At 47.5% G+C, this 14,793-nt stretch overlaps 1 protein-coding gene and 1 non-coding gene across 4 annotated transcripts in view; both read right to left on the bottom strand.

Moving 5' to 3' along the window:
- Positions 1–1,051: 1,051 nt before the first annotated feature.
- The window catches only part of RNF149 (ring finger protein 149), a 40,132-nt gene continuing 26,390 nt past the window's right edge, over positions 1,052–14,793 (bottom strand). The window contains exons 6-9 of one of the 3 annotated variants that reach the window (XM_054727827.1): positions 12,105–12,282; positions 2,214–2,262; positions 1,341–1,441; positions 1,052–1,193 (exon numbers count right to left, since the gene is read on the bottom strand). In XM_054727827.1, coding sequence (XP_054583802.1) covers positions 1,177–1,193; positions 1,341–1,441; positions 2,214–2,262; positions 12,105–12,282 — 345 coding nt within the window. In that variant the 3' untranslated portion in view covers positions 1,052–1,176. Of the gene's footprint in view, positions 1,194–1,340; positions 1,442–2,213; positions 2,263–3,704; positions 4,643–12,104; positions 12,283–14,793 lie in introns of those variants that run through there. The other 2 variants (XM_054727829.1, XM_054727830.1) reach the window with 2 other exon arrangements.
- Positions 2,065–2,171, bottom strand: LOC114227047 (small nucleolar RNA SNORD89). The gene has a single exon (XR_003613133.2). It is a non-coding gene; the product is annotated as a small nucleolar RNA SNORD89 (small nucleolar RNA).

Here is a 14,793-nt window from a genome sequence, read left to right as displayed (position 1 = left end):
CCACAAAATGTGCAAGCCAGAGTCCATGCATGTCATCGCTGCATCATCCTGTTTTTTCAGTGTTAGAGTAGCCTTGCCAGGTTTTAATTTTTAATCCTTTGCACTCGCTTTTTTCTCGATTCCTTTATTCTACTCGGGATTTAATTTTTTAAATACCCCACATTTTACAAAGCATGGCAGTAGAATAAAAAAACGAGTTTCTTTTCATACAAATTTATTTAATGTAAGAAAAGCCCAAATAGAGGAGGAAGGAGGGAGGGAAGGGATGATGCTAACCATGTTGAGTCACACTCGACATCCGAGTGCAAAAGGTTAAATCTAAGAGACTGTTCCCAGTCTATAGGGTAAGGTCCCTGCAGGGCGATCGCCTCACAGGGTGATGAGGGGAGGGGCCCTGCCCCGATTACCACCGCCAGTCGCCTCCCTCTCAGAGGCATTGAGCGTCTGCCCCCTGGCGGTCAGTGCACATCATAACAGCCGGTCATTCTACCATTTGGTTGGTTTGTGTATTAGGGTTTTATTATATAGGATAATCTCTCCAACAGGAATTATTTTCCAGTGCAATCTTCAGCAAAAGTTCAAGAAAATCAAGCCTAGTGATCTGAAGTACAAGTTTCAATCTTTAATACTCCTAGGCTTATAATTTGATCTCAGGTATATCCTCATGAAAGGAAGGGACTTATAAATATACTAGAGGCCCAATGCACAAAATTCGTGCAAGAGTAGGCTTTCCTTCCCCCAGCTGCCGGCACCGGCTTCCCTCTGGCACCCAGGACCCAGGCTTCCCTCGCAGCTCTGGCTTCATCCAGAAGGTCGTCTGGAAGGACGTCTGGTCTAATTAGCACATTACGCTTTTATTATTACAGATTTGCTTAAACTAAGGACCCAAGCTGTGACAGGAGCACCTTCAGACATCTGATTCCTCTCCCTAAACGCGGGCATCGCGGTTTTGCGTATTAGCATCGGGGAAACAGAAGTTCATGATTCGAACACTTTAAACGGCAGTTTCCACCACTGCCCGCGAGGAGCGCGGCCCCAGGCCCGACTGATGTCCTTTTTTTTTTTTTTTTTTTTTTTGTATAATCAACTTTTAAGTGCACTCGGACAGATTCAATTTAACTTATTTTAAAAACCCCAACATCTTGAATTCTCTGGATTTCCTAGTTCCAATTGCTTTCATGTCTTCAAGTCACCTGTTAAAAAGAAGACAACACTGAGTAACAGGGCAAAATAAGTTACTTCAAAAAGAATACTGGGACCCTAAATTATAACTATTTGAAATACACTTCTCTAACAGTAATTATTCACGGAAGCAATGACTAAGAAATGGTACCACTCACTGATCTTAAGAGCACACACGGTCATGGAGTTCGAAGCAGCATGCACTGTCCTACCCATTCTGGGATGATCCTCCTTCCGGTGGGGAGGGCGGGTCGCACACCTACAGGGCGGGGCAAACGGGTTTACAGTTGAGTATGCAAAAGTTTATTCTTGTATTGTTTGTTACTGTATTACTTTCCATGTGAACAACTGTACATCCATTTGTGACCCACTCCGTATTTTAAGTATTTTGAGTGATATCCCTTTTAAGGGTCTGGAAACCAATGCATGGAAGAACTTTATACGTATCCATTCAAGTTCAAGACCTAAGACACTTGGCGGATTTCACATTCTGTCTGGTCGGTCGGTCTGCAGTCACTGCGGAACGCGGGCACTGCCCTGGGCTGAGCAGGGGTGCCAGGCCCTCGGCCACACGCACAAGCTGCGGCTCGGCCGCGCACCGGCTGGCTGTCTCCCATTAATTTTAAATGGACGCCAATGCCATCCTCAACTCACAGCTCCATACTCGGTAGTAAGCCCGATTCTAGCTGTAAGGTGACATTGTAGACGTTCCACTTAACCACACCAGTGTTTCTGAAAGTGAAATCCTTGTTGTTAAAACTTCAGGAATTCAGTAGAAGGGTGAGGGCGGTTCTCTCACTGGTTCTGTTTCCCCGATGCTAATACGCCGGGTCCTGCCGAGACCGGCTCTGCCCCTGGCCCCGCCCGAGGCCCCGGCCCGTTCCTGAGGTCAGACGGAGCTCGCTTCAGGAGTTTTGTCATCGTGGCCGCAGAGAGCAAACTGCTGGCGGGGCACTGCAATTCGGCCTTTCCTGTCATCACTCCTCGTAACGGGCTGGCCCGCCCCGGGACTCCCCGCGGAGGAGCCTCACCTGCCGCGCTCCCGCTCCCGCAGCTCGGGGGCCGGTGCCGTCCAGGCTCCTGCGGGGTTCCAAAGGGAACACTTGGCTCATGGTTTGCAAACGCCCAGTTAGGAAATGGTCACCCCGACATCACCACCCACCGACCTGACAGTACACCCTGCCTTCAGGTCAGCCCCACGTTCCCAGCACTCTTTCTAACCCACCCCGAGGACATGTTTTCATTGATTTTTAGAGAAAAACATCGAAGCCCCCACCCCCGGGGAATGGAATCCGCAACCGTTTGGTGTGCCGGTCCGCGCTCCAACCGACCGGGCTGCCTGGCCACGGCCAGTCTATCAGCTTGATGTTTCAGCCAAAATTCTGCTAGTTCCTGACTCTGTTCAGTTATTAAAACACCTACCAAAGCACCCTCTTTCCTTCTGAAGTCCTGGAGAGTTCACCTTTTTTCCTGCCATTAAAGATCTCTTCTAGTTATAATTTAGTGTTCAAACTTGAATTAAGGAAAATTGTGTCTGACACCTGATTATGAAGTCATAGCATTCTTTTAAAAGTCAGCCTCACTGACTACTGGGAAACATTGTTAAATCATTTCTCCCTAGTATGTTTCTTTCTTTTTAAAAAAAATATATTTTATTGACTTTTTACCGAGAGGAAGGGAGAGGGATAGTTAGGAACATCGATGAGAAACATCAATCAGCTGCCTCCTGCACCCCCCACGTCCCTCCCCGGATGTGCCTGCAACCAAGGCTCATGCCCTTGACCGGAATCGAACCTGGGACCCTTCAGTCCGCAGGCTGATGCTCCATCCACTGAGCCAATTTTTAAAAAAAATTTAAAAATGATTTTTAGAGAGAAAGGGAGGGGGAGAGAACCATTGATGGGAGAGTGAAACATCGATCAGCCTCCTCCTGCACGCCCCCCACCAAGGAGCAGGATGAAGCCTGCATCCTGGGAAGGTACCCGACCAGGAGCCGAACCAGGACCCCTTGGTGCACGGACCATGCTCAACCAACGGAGCCACACCAACCCGGGTTCCAGAAAGAAAGCTGCTTCGAATACGAAGAAGCAAACCATCTACTTGGTATAGAACCAGGGCACTTCCCTAACCATAATGAACCAGAGAGGCAGATGTTAAAGGTAACGACTATTACAGAGACTTACTTTGAGGCTGTCTGTTTAGATGAGCTCAAATGAGACACATTTTCTATGTTAGTAGCTTCTGAAGCTGAATCTGGCCAAAGTCTACTTTAGTAAAACTGTTCTCTCACCAAGTGCTTAAATTCACTATGAGTGGTAAATAGTTTGAAGAAAATAAGGTATCTATAAAACTCAGATTTAGATAGATATAAGAATAAATTCTTTTAAATTTTTTAAAATATATTTTCTTACTAAACATTTTTTACCCACACAAAATAACTCTCCCTTATCTTCAACTTCCACCTCCAACCAGTGACAGGAGAGCAGGGTGTGTGTGTATTTAATCACTTTATGAAACTTAAGTCTCCAAATGCTTTTTATTTGCTGCTCCTTTCACCTGCAAGTAAGAACAGCAAACAAAGTAAAAAGGGTAGCTGATTCAGCAAGGGCATGGTTATTAGTCTGCTTTAAAATTAATTAGGAAACTGGTTGTTTATTTTGTTACAACAATAAGAAATTCTCCACTTTCCACCCTTACAATTTTAAATATCAGATTGTTGTTGGAACCGATATATTGTAATTCATCATTTACAAAGAAAACTGGTCGCTGCCTAATCGCTTTTCCACACAGGCAACGGGGAACCCAATATTCACAGAAATACAGATTCTGAGCATTTTTAATTGTTGAAAAAAAAAATGAGCAAACTTCCCATCAAAGTGTCACAAGAAATTGGGTAATACAACAATGAAAAAGTGAAATCTCTCTATATAATACCAAGGTGTAGATCCCTCTCATTTCATTTACAAGTATAATGTTCTAAAAATGCCTTTCTTCCAGGGAAAACTGATGTGGTAGATTTATGGGATTTAATTACACAATTCCACTCCAACTCGTCTAAATTCAGCGTGCTGAGTCTAAAACCACCCTTGTGAGACGGAATGAGCCTCACTCACGCAGGAGCTCACATAGGAGCTCGCCGAGTGTTCAGAAACACTTCCTCCCACCTCCTCATAAACAATCTGAAACATGCACTTATTGTAAATGATACACTCCAGCAGATAAATATATGAACAGTAATCAAAAAGTCTCTGTAAGAATAAAATATTTAGCCCTTTATATATCAAATCAGACCAGGAAAGGCAAAATAATTCATCAAAAGGCACATTATTTTCAAATATAGAAACTATGTGCTAAAGTAAAAAAAATAAAATGTCCTTTAGCTCAGAGCTCCAGCCGGGCCGCGGTCAGTGGCCGAGCGAGGAGACAGGTCCTCCGCCCTGAGGGTCGCTCCTGCCCGTCTCTGCAACAAATAACAAAGGCCAACATCAGTCAAGGCACATTCTGAACTTGAATTAAAAACAGTTACTCGTTTAGAGACTGATTCAAACAAATTACAGAGAGTGTAAAATACCATGTGTAAAACGGCACCCGTTCCAGACAGGAAGTCTATAAAGGCCCTCCCCCCGCAGCGAGGCCTGCGGTCAGCGCGGGGCTACAGTCGGACGCAGCCTGAGCGGGGCGTTTTCTAAAGGAAATCAAGTGGCTTTGGGGAAGACGAGGATGCCCCGCCGATGAAACCAGCGAGCATCAGCCGGGCAATAGATGTTGGCCCAATGAGGTGGACACTATACATGCCATCACCCCAGTCTACAGACGCGGAAGGGAAGCTCAGAGGGAGCGCCGTGGAAGAGGATCTGGTATTCAAACCCTGCGGGCTGACGTGACGAGGACAAGGAGTACAAAGGAATGCAGCACACAAGGGTCTCACAGAGGGGACGCCTCCTTGGACACGGGGGACAGACGCTGTGACTCACTGCAGGACAGCTCAGTGCAGGTCGCCAGGACGAAGGAGCACTAACCAACCAGGAAACGACCTCCCCAGGGTGTGAGCCCTGGTCATTCTGTCACCCAGCGTCTTCCCACACCTTCATTTCTGTTGTTTGAAACCACCTTCATTTTCAGAGGGCATCTGGGGAAGATGCTGACAAACTAAAGCACTGCAAGTAACGAGAATGAAGAGAACCCGGGAGGCTCTCGAGGGCGGGTAGTCAGGGTAAAGCGTCCGCTAAGTATCCAGGGGTGACCAAGTATTAGAGAAGCAATCCTCCCCGCCCCCCGAGACTGCCGCAGTGACAGCGGCCACCAGCAGTGGGCGCAGACACTGCGTGCCCAAGGCAGGAGCGCGGAGAAGGGAAAGGGGGTGTCGGCCCAGCAGGAGGCCACAGCTGGTTAGAAGAATGCCCCAACAGATGAAGCCCCCACTTCCGCCTCCTCTGAACAGTCTTCCTTTCCGCCACAAGCAGCCTTCCCTCCTCTGGCACCGACTTAACACTTACGCTCCGATGTCTATCCTCGCCTCACAGATCCTAAACATATGGAAAAACGGATTCACTGTACTTCCTCTTCTAGGATGGCAGATTTAAAACCAGAGCAGCCATGACTTATAGAATAACTCAAACAGTAAAAATTCTGATGGGACTTACTTTTACTTGGCAAAATGATTTTAAGATTAATCTAAAAATGTAGAGCAGCCTCAGCTGGTCTGGCTCAGTGGATGGAGCATGGGCTTGGACTGAAGGTTCCTGGGTTCGATTCTGGTCAAGGGCCCATGCCCAGGTTGCGGACTCGATCCCCAGTGTGGGGCGTGCAGGAGGCAGCCAATTAATGATTCTTTCTCATCACCAATGTTTCTATCTCTCCCTCTCCCTTCCTCCCTGAAATCAATAAAAATTTGTTTAAAAAAATATTAAACAGGCCAGGAAAAAATTTTTCATTGCAGCACAATTTATTTAAAAATCACTTGGTATTCATTAAGACTAGAACAAACACTATCATTCAAACACTTTCCAGTTTACCTTCTCAAATTAAAGTCTAAACACGGGTAGATATTCGAAGTCTTTTACATTTTACAAAGGTGTGAATCGAGTAAATACTTCCCTTTCAAAGTTCCTTATGACTTTGGATGCTGGGCCTCTCCCTCCCCAGAGCAGCCCTCCTTCCCTCCGCCCTCTTCTTCCCCAGCAGGCAGGCATCTCCTGAACTCCAAGGACCCCAGGAGACCTGGACCAGTGAAGGGCTGAGCAAGGACAGCTCATCCCAGACCCAGCCCCTAACCCTGTCCCAAGGCCCCTGTTCTCTGACTTCCCAGGGAGCGGCCAGCAGCCCGCCAGGCCCCTGCTGCTGCTCTCCTGTCCCACTGTCTCAGCGGTAACCAGCGTATTCTCACATCCCCTGAATAAAAAGAAGAATATAGATGCTAACATTAAAAGGCTTGGGATTTGATAAGCAAAATACATCATTTACTTGCAATATTGATTATCAATACTGCCTAGACTAGGAAAATTGAAAGCTTTACTTTCTTTTCTTTTTAAATCTTCACCGAGGATATTTTTCCATTGATTCTTAGAGAGTGGAAGAGAGAGGGAAAGACAGAGTGAAATAGTGATGAGAGAGAAACACACTGACTGGTTGCTTCCTGCACGAGCCCCGAACAGGGCCTGGCTGGGGAGGAGCCTGCCACCCAGGCACCCGCTCTTGACTGGAGTCAAATCCCTGGACCCTTCACCCCCAGGCTGACGTTCTATCCACTGAGCCAAATCGCAAAGGGCTCCAGTCTTACTTCCTGCTTTTATAACATACCATTGTGTGTAATATTATGCCTGAAGATGAACATGAGAACAAACGTTGTAAATTTTATATATGAATATATATTTACCATTTATATTTTTATTACAAAGTAATTTTCCCAATAAATTGCAATAGTATAAAAAGTCTTTTTACTTTAAATAAAGTAATGAAAGTACTGTTTACTTAAATGTTCCAACAAATGAAATACTTTTACAACGCAATTTTTTTAAAAAGTCAAATTTTCTTCCTGATGTTTATTAGACTAGAGGCCCCGTGCACAGATGCGTGCACATTGAAAGGAAATTAATTAGAAGGTGGCCGGCGGGGTGGGACTGGGCGAGACGGGCCTGACATGCCCTGGGGCCAGCCTCCCGAGGTCCCTCCCTGGCTGGCTGCACCGGGGGTGGTGCCACTGCTCAAAGGGCACCAGCGGTCACCACAGGTTGGCAGTAAACCAGATTCGGGGCGGACAGTGCCCCAGCAACAACATAACCCACGGCTGAAGGTGGAATCACGCAGCCCTGCGAGGAATCGGGCTCCCTCCTCTCTGGTTCCAGGGTGCGTCACCTTAGAACCGCCGCTGCCAAGTCACTGTAGCTCGGCAGCTCCGGTGTTAAGTGTCTGATCCCTGGTGGTCAGTGCATGTCATACCTACCAGCCGGTCAGATGGTCGCTCAGCCTTTTATATATATACTAGAGGCCCGGTGCACGAAATTTGTGCATGAGGGGGGGGTGTCCCTCAGCCCAGCCTGCACCCTCTCAATCTGGGACCCCTCGAGGGATGTCCGACCGCCCGTTTAGGCCCGAACCCGTCAGGCCTAGATGGGCGGTCGGACATCCCTCTCACAATCCAGAACTGCTGGCTCCCAACTGCTCGCCTGCCTGCCTTCCTGATTGCCCCTAATTGCTTCTGCCTACCAGCCTGATCACGCCCTAACCACTCCCCTGCCAGCCTGATGCCTAACTGCTCCCCTGCCAGCCTGTTTGCCCCTAACTGCCATCCCCTGCCGACCTGGTCACCCCTAACTGCCCTCCCCTGCAGGCCTGGGTCCCTCCCAATTGCCCTTTCCTGCCGGCCTGGTCGCCCTCAACTTCCCTTCTCTGCCGTCTTGGTCACCCCTAACTGCTCTCCCCTGCAGGCTTGATTGCCCCCAACTGCCCTCCCTTGCAGGCCTAGTCCCTCCCAACTGCCCTCCCCTGCTGGCCATCTTGTGGCGGCCATCTTGTGTCCACATGGGGGCAGCCATCTTGTGTGTTGGAGTGATGGTCAATCTGCATATTATTCTTTTATTAGATAGGATAGAGGCCTCGTACATGGGTGGGGGCCAGCTGGTTTGCCCTGAAGGGTGTCCCGGATCAGGGTGGGGGTTCCCTTGGGGCGTGGGGCGGCCTGGGCGAGGGGCCTTTGGTGGTTTGCAGGCCAGACACGCCCCCTGGCGACCCAAGCGGAGGCCCTGGTATCTGGGATTTATTTATCTTCTACAATTGAAACTTTGTAGCCTGGAGCAGAGCCAAACCTCCTGCTGGCTCCGTGGCTGCCGCCATTTCTGTTTGGATTTATTTATCTTCTATTATTGAAACTTTGTAGCTTTGAGTGGAGGCCTAGGCAGGCAAGGGCAGGCGGATAGCTTGGCTTCCTCCATTGCCAGCAAAACCCAAGCCTCCCTCCTGCTCTCTGTGGCCGTAGCCATCTTGGCTGGGTTTATTTGCATATTTGCTCCTGATTGGCCGGTGGGTGTGGCTTTGGGTATAGCGGAGTGACGGTTAATTTGCACATTACTCTTTTATTATATAGGATATGGATACACACACACACACACACACACACACACATACACATACATACACACACACACTAGAGGCCCATTGCACAAAGATTTGTGCAATAGGCTTTCCTTCCCCTGGCTGCCGGCACCAGTTTTCCTCTGGGACCCAGGCCTTTGCTCTGGCTGCAGTGGAGAAGTCTAGCCTCTTCAGTCTTCACTTGGTGACTGTGTATGCAAATTAACCCACCATCTTTGTTGGGTTAATTTGCATACTAACGCCTGATTGGCTGGTGGGCATGACAGAGGTACAGCAATTTGCATATTTTCTTTTATTAGTGTAGGTCAGTGATGGCGAACCTATGACACGCGTGTCAGCACTGACACGCATAGCCATTTCTGATGACACGCGGCCGCTGAGGTGGCCGCATGCCGAGGATGAAACATTTGCGAAATAATGTTTTTTCCTCAAAGTGACACACTACCCGAGTTATGCTCAGTTTTTTGGCGAAATTTGACACACCGAGCTCAAAAGGTTGCCCATCACTGGTGTAGGTAAACCCAATCCACAGAATGCAATGCACATAGTAAAACTTCATTAAGTGGAACCAAGGAAGATCAATGTGACGGGTAGAATGCTGTAACTTTATTTAACCTATCAAAAGAGTAAGAGGCACTGCTTGGCACAGAATCACACAAATGCTCCCGTGTTCATTCAAAGCACCATGAAGCTCACTTCTACTCCAGTTACACTGTCAGTAAGCAAGCGATATTCTTAAAGGGCTAGGCTTCTGTCTCTGTTCCCCTAAAACTTTTAAAAACTTCTATTTAACTTTTGTTTTTAAACGTTGTGAAGCAGTGACGTTCTAATTAATGAATTTTACTACATTTGGGAATTCATATTTTAGACACTGCTTTGACATCAAAATAATATGAATTCAATACAAAAATCAGGTTTCCACCCAGAGGTCAGACTTTTTTCCTGAGAACTGTGTCAATTAGTTAATGCAAATTAAAATCTGATTTTCCAACACTAACTTACATGTTTTATGCCTCTTTTATACCAATCTCTGCTGTTTGAATATGCTCATGGAAATACAAAATAATTTTATCTTCTCCGAACAAAGTGCCTGGCCTATATGGCTCAGTGGTTGAGCATCGACCTATGAACCAGGAGGTCAAGGCTCAATTCCCAGTCAAGGGCACACGCCCGGCTTGTGGGCTCAACCTCCAGTAGGGGGCATGCAGGAGGCAACTAATCAATGATTCTCAGCATTGATGTTTCTATCTTTCCCTCCTCCTTCCTCTCTGAAATTAATAAAAACATTTTTAAAAAGGAAATGACTCAAAATAACCATATGGCTTTATGACGATAAATTATTCCATTATTATATCCTTTAGGGATTATTCCCTCCAACAGTATGGACTCTAAAACGGTGACTTTTCTAGATAAAAATAGCGTGAGTTCCTAAGCTACCATGAAAACCGTTATTCTGAAGTCACAGGACTAAAAATGCCCTTTTGAAAATGCTACCTAACCTTTAAAGTCAAATATACTCAAACCAGTAACATTATAGGAAGGTCATCAATGCAAATGAAATCAGTAAAAACTACGACCATGATCTAAGACTTGAGAGAACTATGCTAGTTACTGTTACCTTCTAGTAGCACTTACCTAACACAATACAGACCCGGGCCAACGACAGGGAGAAACTACACATGGCAAACAAAGCAAGCATCACAGTACGTTTCACATCATCCTGAGGACTACAGGAAAAGTTATGTTGTAATTGAAAATATACTTTGACCAAAAGAAAAACTGTCCTATACTCTGTGAGTCACCCCATATTGCCACAGGGAGGTTCAAGGGCAGACAGTTACAGCACTGAAGCTGCCAGTCCGGTCAGTCTCAAGAGGCTGGAGGGCGAGTGCCCCCCTTGGAAGAGAAATCTGGCAAGAAAAAAGCTTATTCCTTTTCTTCTCCAAATGTGGTTAAATAAAGCAGACAGCCTCAAAGTCACGGAACTTACTTCAAGTACTTACTCTGCTTACAAGTTTTATTTACACAGTAACTGTTAATGGTGGCATTTAGTGAATTCCTTGTATTTATTTTGTGTACGTATTTATACTTTAAAGATAAAGAAAGTGTATAATACTAAAATGAGAAAAAGAAATACAGTCACATAGGTCCAATTCAGGAGGCAGGTACCCAGAAGGAAGACTAACGTCAGCCAGGCCGTTCCCTCCATGCGATCACTACCAGGACTCAGTCCTGCCAGCAAGGCCCCAACAGGAAGGAAACAGTTATCAGAGTCAACATTAACCTTAAAACATTCAGAAAAGGCCAGGAATTTAAAAAAAAGAATAAAGATGAAGGAATTTGCATTGCCTTGCAAATATCAAAACATTTTGTTCATAAATAATTGCTATTCACTAAACAATATTAGGATAACTGGTTAAACATTTGGGGGAAAATGTTAGCTCGATCTCCCCTTAAATTATGTGGATTAAATATTAAATGTAAAGTACAAAACCACAAATATTAGATATAATTTTAAATTTTGTATCTAAGAAAAATACCTCAGAAAGTCAAAGTATACAGAAATTGGGGGAAGGGAGTGATATTTAATACATATGACAAAGACCAAAGTGCTTAGAATCAGTATGAAAGATTAGTTTCTCTATAGAAAAATAAGCTAAGAATGAAAGGGACAACTCATAAAAGAAACAGATGACTGACAAATGTGAGGAGGAGGTATGCTCATGAGTAATAAAAAAATGCAACTCCGCCCTGGACGGTGTGCTCGGCCGGCAGGGTGCCGTCCCGGGCACGGAAAGGTTGCTAGTTCGAGCCTGTGCAGGAGGCAGCCAATCAGTATTTTGCTCTCACGCTGATGTTTCTCTCCCTTCCCCTTCCTCCCTTCCCTTCCTCTCTCTCTAAAAATCAATTAAAAAATATTTTTTAAAAATGCAATTCACTCTGTTTTATCAATCAGAATGACAGAAAACAAATCAGACAAGCGGTATGAAGATGTTATGTACTGACAAAAGCCACACACAGGGTGTGACTTGAAGAAATTACTCAAGTAAATCCAAAATGCAAGACTATGCATCTGTACAAAGTTATATATCTACTCATACAAAAACATAGTCAGACGCTAAGAAAAAAACAGGTAACCTAGTAGCACATAAATGACATTCTCCCCATCTTCAAATACACAAAAAACCTTCAAAAATATATATCAAAATGTTAAAATAGTATTTCCAGGCGTGAGATGATGGTTTTCATTTTTCTTTGTTTTTCTGCATTTCATGTTATTTCTTCTTTTTCAGCGCCCAACGTCAGCTTGTTTTAATCTGCGAGCTACTCACCGAGTAAGGCTGTGCTTTCCCCCGCGTCGTCTTTCGGGTGCCCGCGGCACTGCAGCGCGGGGTCACTGGTGGAGGGCGGCGGGGAGGGGCTCCCGGCACTCCTGTCTTCGCTGCCAACAGTGACACCCACACTCGCGGCCTCAGCAGCGGGCACCTCCGGGGCACCCTCAGGCTCTCCCTTGGAGATAGAACAAAAGGAAATGTCTTTTCTAAGTCAAACGATCAAAGCTGACTGATCATCTTTTGTTCATAACTCAGTTATCGGATTTTGTTCATAAATGTTTACTTATACACAGAATATAGCAAAAAGCACACGATATCTACTTTATCTAGCATCATCCGACAGTGAATTACTTCCCAAAAAGCAGCTTCCCAAGATCTGGCCACTTTCATCCTAACCACCCTTTTCCCCTGATACAAGCAACGCCTCCTTTTTCATCACTGTTGCCAGGAAGGGAAGCTTGGTTACACACACTCTCCTGGTCTGGAACAGAGGACACAGAGGACGGGGACCAGCCGGCTGCCTGCTGCGGCCACACCCCTCCCTGCAGCTGTTCACAGAGCCCTGGACGGGGTGCACACGGGACTGGGGTTCATTTAAAAACACCGGCTGTCCATTTGCCTCTAACGCCCCCTCCTCCCATTTGCTGCTTTAAAGAAAGTGAAATAACGGAAGTGAGGACCAAGACTCTAGAATGATTCCTACATTTAAGTCTCAACTTGGGGGCCATCCGGAAGCCTTGTCTGACTGAGGCCAGAGTCGCAGCTGTGCTGTGATTGGATGAAACTGCTGGGTAAGTGGCAACGAAGGGAGGGTGACGGCGGGTTTCTGTGAGCCCTGGCTGAGACCGTCACCTTGTGCTTTGAGTGACAACCCTGCACCCCCTCCCCCTCCACTCCCGTCTGGGCTCTCAGGGCCGAGGGCCTGCTGGCCTGCAGCTCCACCTGTGTTCTCGAACCCACCTCCCGAGTACCCCAGGGCACATGGCTGCACTCAGTAGTGGAAACCCCAGAACATGACTCCTGATACCTCACGCCAAACCCTGCTGACGGCCTTACTGTCCAGACCCGCTCAGCCCATTCTGACCATTTCCCAGGCATTTCTCTAAGTGCCTGCAAAACTCTGCTCCGCCAGCTCAAACCCCGCATGTTCACAGCCTGCAACATACTCCTGGTCCGCAAACCCTAACACCCAGCGGTGCCCTCAGAGAAGGCTCCCGCCCCTCCCCCTGCACTCGGCGGTGGTCCCGCTCCCCGGGGCTCCGGGGACCTTTGTCCTGCTGGGTCTGGGTCATGCCCTCGCCCCAGCAGTCCACAGAGAGGGGAAGCGCTGTGTCTTATTCATCCCTGTCTCCCCGGGGCCCAGATGAGGTCCAGCCCCTAGACCGCTGCCCTCTGATAAAGGCTGGCCGAGTCAACGCCAACAGTGGCGCCGGCTGCTCACCAAAGACCACCTGTGGTCTGCGTGACGGACAGTGGCCGCGCTAGGCCGCGGACATTCCTTGGAAACAACAACCAGTTACAGCTGCTACAGAGAGCGTGTCGTGACCACCCAACGCTGGAGGGGCCGACGACCTAAGGAAATGGCATACTTGTCAAAAGATTTGAAAAGGTAAAGGCAAGACAAGTTAACGACTTAGTCTGATTTAAAGTTACTACAGGCTCTGTCCTTCAGAAAGAAAGTGAGCTTCCTGGGGACACGGAGTCTAGCTTTCCGACATTAACATTCTAAGAAAGCAACCCAACCTGATGTAAAATGAAGAATCCCGACTTTTAATATATGAATTTCCAAAACCAAAACTCATGAGGATTAAAGTCTCAATACTGCCCTGGCTGGTTTGGCTCAGTGGATGGAGCATCTGCCTGCGGACTGAAGGGTCCCGGGTTCGATTCCGGTCAAGGACACATGCCTGGGTTGCGGGCTCAATCCCCAGTGTGGGGCGTGCAGGAGGCAGCTGGTCAGTCGATGATTCTCTCTCATCATTGATTTTTCCATCTCTCCCTCACCCTTCCTCTCTGAAATCAATAAAAATATCTCAAAACTAATGACTGTCAAATCACGAATATTTGGAACACTGATTTGATTATATAAAGACTCTAAAAACAATGAAAATAGGACAAGCCAGAAAAACCTGTTTCCTTCCCTCCATTTGCCCCCTTTTGGATAGGACAGTAGTTGAGAGCGTGGACCCTGGCTCCGAGGAAACTTGCCTCTGAAAGCCGACTCCCATGAACCAGCTGTGTCCTGGGCGAGCTACTTGCATCTCCGAAAGCTGAGTTTCCAAGGAGCAAACAGACCCGGCGCACTTGTCCTGGAAGCCGCAAGGCCACTGCGGCGTGCCCCCAGCGGACCTGCACTTCCTCTGCCCGAGGCCTGCTCTCGGCGGGGGCCTGGGACCCGCCCACGGCCTCCTGAGGGGGCAGTCAGTGCGGCCACTCCCTGACAGGACTCTCTGGCCCGGCCTCGCCTCGGCCTCCTCCCCGCAGGACGTGCGCCTGAGCCTGAGCCACGGGCGCCTGCGCTCCCCCCGCGGGACCTTTCCCGCCGCGGTCACCGGGGACCGGCCAGCGCACACGCTGCAGTGCGTGTCCCAAACACACCGCTTCCAGCGTTCCCGCTCTCTGAGGCAACAGCGTATTCTTCTACAATCACAAATTAGGCCCCTCCTTTTCTTTGGAATACCCTAAG

The sequence above is a fragment of the Eptesicus fuscus genome, chromosome 16 (genome assembly GCF_027574615.1).
Source record: "Eptesicus fuscus isolate TK198812 chromosome 16, DD_ASM_mEF_20220401, whole genome shotgun sequence".
Lineage (NCBI taxonomy): Eukaryota > Metazoa > Chordata > Mammalia > Chiroptera > Vespertilionidae > Eptesicus > Eptesicus fuscus.
The sequence above is the reverse complement of the archived record's forward strand: the minus strand, read 5'-3'. Positions and strand labels throughout refer to the sequence as shown.